Source organism: Fulmarus glacialis, unplaced genomic scaffold (genome assembly GCF_000690835.1).
Source record: "Fulmarus glacialis isolate BGI_N327 unplaced genomic scaffold, ASM69083v1 scaffold43346, whole genome shotgun sequence".
In the NCBI taxonomy this organism is placed as follows: Eukaryota; Metazoa; Chordata; class Aves; order Procellariiformes; family Procellariidae; genus Fulmarus; species Fulmarus glacialis.
The window spans coordinates 26,062-32,264 of record NW_009218320.1 but is presented as its reverse complement, the minus strand read 5'-3'; the positions used below and the strand labels follow the sequence as shown (position 1 = coordinate 32,264).

The window sequence follows — 6,203 nt, the reverse complement described above, 5'->3', positions numbered from 1 at the left end:
AGAGGTGGAACAAAACATGTTTAAGAACAAATCTTTCAGGTTGAATGAGTACCCTTATTTTTTATTTTGTCACCAGGTATTTAGACAGTGTTGGTAATGAATTATGATTGTACAATTATGATTATGATTGAAATACATATAAAATGATTTGATTGTTTCATTCTACTTATCTCATTCCAGTTATTAGACAAAAGGTATACATACTCTTATTTGTACAGTTTTTAGAGTATCAGATTCCAAAGACTAAATAAGCTCTGTGTGTTGACCTGTTCTTGTAGCCTTTGGAATAGACAAGCTAACAATGGAATGAAAACAGTAGTAAGATGATGTGAACATACTGTTCTGTGGCTGAACAGTGTCTCTGAAGACATTAACCCGAAGCACTTTAAAACTTACTTTTGCATGCAGTTTTTTAACTTAAATAAGCCTTGTAATTAATATTCCTTTATGGCTTTAATAATCTGGATCCAGAAAATGTTTGCTATATCTGAAGTTCATATTCCAAAAACAGAAGTTACTATTTGATCATGACTCTGTAAATTAGACACGGACACTAAATATTAGTCACATTCAATTCTGGCAATCTGCTGGTTGATTTTTTTCAGCTACATTTGTAGTTCACATCTCCAGAAATACCAAACCTAATGTGCCTGGTTTTCTCCAAGGGCAACTGTGCTGAGAATACTGCGAAGAAGTTTACTATTTCACGAGAGGAACAAGACACTTATGCCATAGGCTCTTACACTAAGAGCAAAACAGCCTGGGATTCAGGAATATTGAAAAATGAAATCGTTCCTGTCACTATCTCAAAAAAAGGTATGATGGAAAGGTGTGATAAAATGAATTGTGTTTCTCATTGAAAGCTGTAACATTGTCTGTGTGCAGTGCAAATTGTGCTGTTTAAACATGCAGATATCAGGAACACTAATTTTAGATTAGCGAAGAATTTTCTGTTACACAGACCTTTTGGTGAACAGCAGTCAGTGACCTGTGATCTGGTTTTGTTTTTTAATTTTTCTTTAATGTTACATACTGTACCTTCTTCCTTTTTTATGTAAGTGGAAGACTAGCTGTTGAATTTAGCTAGTCTGGCTAGATGGCTTCAGGACATCTGTGTTTTAATTTCCCTATTAATTACCTTAAGATATATTCTTTGTCCCTTTCGTTCATCGACCAGGAAGTATAAATGGATTTGCTGTGAATAAATTGGATTAAGGAATTTTTTTTTTTCAGTTTTCATAAGCACATTTCTTGACATGCATTTTACATGCATCTGCATTTTTTTACTGACATAAGTTGTTTAAATAAGGCAGCATTTAATCAAAGTACTGTGTTAGAATGTCTTAAGAATGGACGGTACTATAAAATACTAAACCAAATCTGAATTTCAGGAAAGCCAGATACAGAAGTGAAAGAAGATGAAGAATACAAACGTGTCGATTTTAGTAAAGTTCCAAACCTGAAAGCTGTTTTCCAGAAAGAAAATGGTAAATATTGTTAAATTAACTGCTTAATTTTCTACCAAGTGCAAGGATACTGTGTTACAATGAAGAGTCTGTTCACAAGAGCTTAAATGCCCAACAGTAGTGCCTTAATTTTAAATGTCTGCTAAGATAAAGAAACATGCTTCACAACAGCATGAACTGGCTTGGATTAAAAGATGGTCCAAGAACCTTAAACCAGTGAAAACCTCTGTTTTGGACATTTGCTTTAAAAAGAATGAAACAGGTTGGTTTCAACTTAGCTATTGCCTTGGTCTCTGCCAAGTATAAGCTCTTGTTTCAGTGGGTGCTGGAGTGCCTTTACATAGTTACCTGTGTCGTGGTTTCACCCCAGCCGCTCGCTCACTCCCCCTGGATGGGATGGGGGAGAGAATCGGAAGGGTGAAAGTGAGAAAATTTCTGGGTTGAGATAAAGACAGTTTAATAGGGGAAGCAAAAGCTGCATGCGCAAGCAAAGCAAAACAAGGAATTCATTCACTGCTTCCCATCGGCAGGCAGGTGTTCAGCCATCTCCAGGAAAGCAGGGCTCCATCACGCGTAACCGTTACTTGGGAAGACAAACGCCATCACTCCGAATGTCCCCCCCTCCTTCTTCTTCGCCCAGCCTTACATGCTGAGCATGACGTTATATGGTATGGAATAGCCCATTGGCCAGCTGGGCCAGCTGTCCCGGCCACACTCCCTCGCAGCCCCCCGCGCACCTGGCAGGGCATGGGAAGATGAAAAGTCCTTGACTACATAAACATTACTTAGCAACAACTAAAACATCAGTGTGTTATCAACACTATTCTCATACTACATCCAAAACACAGTACTATACCAGTTAATAGGAAGAAGATCAACTCCATCCCAGCTGAAACCAGGACACCTGTTACTTCCCTGAATCTGTAATTTATAATCTTTCTGGCTAAATCAAAGTTGCCACTCATCCACAACCCTTTTAAAGCTGGAATTCTGTGTTAATGCCAGCAATGCAGCTGACATGGAAGGCATGATCTAAACCCCCACTTGGATACAGATACGAATACATGTGATTGTACTTGTTCAATCAAACTGATTTAAAAAGACAACTCATTTTTAGTTAACTCAGTGCAGCAGATATCACGATATTGTTGAGACCTTATGTTCAAGGGCCTGAGGTAAAAAAAATCATTAACAGGATATACCTGAGCTATATCACACTTTCCCCTCTGTTTAAACAACGCTTTACCTTTTCTAGGAACAGTTACAGCTGCTAATGCCAGTACTCTGAATGATGGAGCGGCTGCTCTGGTGCTGATGACTACAGAGGCAGCCAAGAGACTGAAAGTCAAACCATTGGCACGGATAGTAGGTAAGATTGGTCTTGTCTTTTCTTTGAGTACAGTCCTGGAAAATACTCTCATGATATGCTCTCAGACTGGGAGTCCTGTTTGGTCCATTACTGACATTCATGGGACAGAAAGGTGAGCCCTTAGGCATCATGGCTGCCATCTTCTCAATACAGTCCTTGGAATTTCAAGTGTCGTACCAGCAGGCTTTTGATCATAAACAGTTTTCTATATGGAATAATATTAAAAATATGAAAATTTGTTATTATGTAGCTCACTTAAAGCACTAAACTTTAAATGTATCCATTTCATGGACCATTACATTCAGAATTTTTCTATCTTGGCTGGGTTTGCTGCTTGCACAAATAAAAATCATGTATGGTAAAAACAAAAGGTCTTTAAAGAGCTTTTGCGATTTTTACAGCTTTTGCAGATGCTGCTGTTGATCCCATTGACTTCCCAATTGCACCTGCATATGCTGTTCCCAAGGTAGGAATAAAACTGAGTGATCTGTGAAAACTACTTCCCTAGCACTGGATCATTGGTTCATCCCTCAGTAGATCTTCCTGTAATTAGGATCGAAATTATAATTATGTCATAAATACAAAGAACACATGTTTTTCAGAGGATCAAAGCTAGAATGCAGATTTTCAGAGTAACAAATCTTTCACTCCTATTTTGAAAGAGAATATTGTTTTATACTGCTTTCACCAACTTTGGGCTTGTTTACACTTTTGAAGCTTTGCAGCTAGTATGGCTAAAAGGCAAAATAAATATGGTTGTACAAGTAGGGACTAGTTCAAAAAGAAAGTGAAGACAAGTGTATGGCTTGAGGCAATACGGTATCAGTTTAAATGTACTTACTGTAGCAGCGGTTTTAGTATAAGTGTGATGAAAACATATTCTTGGCATTCTCCATTTCTTCTTTTGTGAAAACTCAAGTTTGTGCTTCAGTACCTCCATTTTGCTTTTTCCCATCTCACAAAGAGGTTCCGAAATGTGAACTTGAACCAGACTATAGGCAGCCTGAGTCACCGACTTCAAATAGACCTAATTATTTCTATAATTAGCTTTCTAATTTTTTCATAGTAGTAATTGTTTTTATTATTATTTCTAGATTCTAAGTGAGACAGGCCTGAAAAAAGAAGATATTGCAATGTGGGAGATCAACGAAGCATTCAGTGTTGTGGTGCTGGCCAATATTAAAATGCTGGGTATTGATCCACAAAAAGTAAATATTAATGGAGGTGCTGTCTCTCTTGGACATCCAATAGGGTAAGTAAAATAAGCACTAGTTTTTCTTCTGCACAGAGGCATTGTTACTGCTAACACATTTACCTTTATTCTCACATTTAATGCAAGCAGGAAGCGTAATAGAAATTCGCTATCAAGTAGAGAGTGATTTAATTCAGGTGTTAAATGTCAGGGTACCTTGAAAAGAGCATGATCCCATTTTTCTCTTCACAGTTAGTTATCACCTACTTTTATAAAGAGCTTGCTTGTTACCATAGCTATATGGATTTATGAAGTATTAAAACCAAATCACTATTAACATGACAGAATAAACAATAATAATTAATCAAGTAGTTAAGCTAATAAAATTTATGGGTAAACTTATGAAATAGCAAAGAATGTGGTACAGGGACTTTTATTTTTCTTACATGAGCAAAGTGAAATTCCAGGTCTTGGTAAAGCATTTTTGGCAGCAAATCCAAAAGTCTCCAAGCACCTAATGCAGCAGACAGGGATAGCCTGGGGGGTGTTGGTGGGTCTTTTGTTTGAAGTTCTGTCATCTGAAGGAGTCAGATCACCTGCTGTGTTCCCCAACAACTGTAACTTTCTCATGACTTTAAGTATATACCATTAATCCCCGCTAAGCATGATCGTGCTGCACAGACCAGGTCTATGAGGAAAAACCCATCTCAAAACCTCTAAGTAAATATAGATGTGAAGCAACCACATTGTACATCAGGAACAAGTAGGAGTACTTCATGGTTCATAAAAAGTTCTAATCAAGGCATAATCCCTCAAGACATGCTGACATCGCCGTTGCAGTATCAGCTTCTTCTGATAAGGGAATATGATTTTTTTGTCTTAAAAGTTAATTTCGACAGTCTCATGACAGAATTTAAATGTCTGATTTTGCACATTAGGTGGATCAAAGTAGCATACTGCAGTACATCAAGTAGTAAGCAAATAAGAAACTTTGAAATTAATCGTTACTATTGATTTGTTTTTTGTGGTAGGTTTGTTACCTTCTTTGAAAAAGCTTTGCTACATGTAGAGATACTTCATAATACACACTTACTTAGAGTTGATTTCCTTTTCCAGCAGAAACTTCAGATAAACACGGAGTTTTTGTTTGTGTATGTATAAGAATCTTTCTGTTAAGTACTGTTGCTAGAGAAAAATAGCTTGTATTGCATCTAAATGTAGATGAAAGAGTTGGTTAGGTCTTTTTGGTGGTGGTTTTTTCCCCTCCGGTGCACTATATTCTGCCAACTATCCTGTGTGGGTCAAATTAAGAATTTCTTTTAAACTAAGCTATATACATTTTTTTCTTTTATTTAGAATGTCTGGAGCAAGAATTGTTGTTCACATGGCCCATGCGTTGAAACAAGGACAATATGGTCTTGCAGGAATTTGCAATGGAGGAGGAGGTGCTTCTGCAATATTGATAGAGAAGTTGTAGGTCCAAATAGTGTTGGAAACAAGCCCTAAACACTCTCTGATCAAAACAATGTGTGGTACCTGTTACATCTTATTTATCAATAAGTAAGTGGATGAATTCCTTAATTGCTATTCTAAAATTTCTTAAAACATCATTGATTACTGATGCAGACAACTGGGCTTTTATTACTTTGACTCAATGCAAGTTTTTATACAGTACAAATAAAAAATGTCAAATTATGATAATGTCTTGAGACCCGAGAATAAAGAATGTTTGTTAACTGTGGCTCCTCTGTAACTGACGTATGGTTTCTCAAATGCCACTGAAAATGAATTCTCTTGGTAACTCATGTAGTGCTGCTGCTAGAAGCAGCTAGTTTCTTACAGTTTTGTTGCTTAATTTTCTGTTTTAAAGTTAGTAATTACTAAGTGATTTTTATGGAAGAAATAACTTTACTCAAAGGTTGGTATTCTACGGTTGTGTATCTCGAAGCCAAGTCAAATGCAAAAAAGAAGCCCTTCTGTAGCACTCGCCTGCTCTGGCTTGGGGTGTAGTATTCAAGTAAACTAGAAGAGATGGTGTTGTAACTTACACATGCCAGTACTAATATGGCCTCAAAATGCTCCTGCTCCTTTTTTGTTCATTTAAACCTCTGTGATGTAGACTTCTGTCAATATGCTTTTAAGTAGAGACAGATTCCGGACCAAAAAATGCAACTGC

General features: G+C 37.0%; 1 protein-coding gene across 1 annotated transcript; it reads left to right on the top strand.

The window, feature by feature from the left end:
* Window positions 1-644: 644 nt before the first annotated feature.
* Window positions 645-5,765, top strand: ACAT1 (acetyl-CoA acetyltransferase 1). The gene is made up of 6 exons (XM_009580005.1): window positions 645-816; window positions 1,392-1,487; window positions 2,722-2,835; window positions 3,237-3,301; window positions 3,930-4,087; window positions 5,384-5,765. Exons 1-6 carry the CDS (start codon window positions 645-647, stop codon window positions 5,502-5,504), a joined length of 726 nt encoding a protein of 241 aa, XP_009578300.1. The 3' UTR covers window positions 5,505-5,765.
* Window positions 5,766-6,203: the final 438 nt, after the last annotated feature.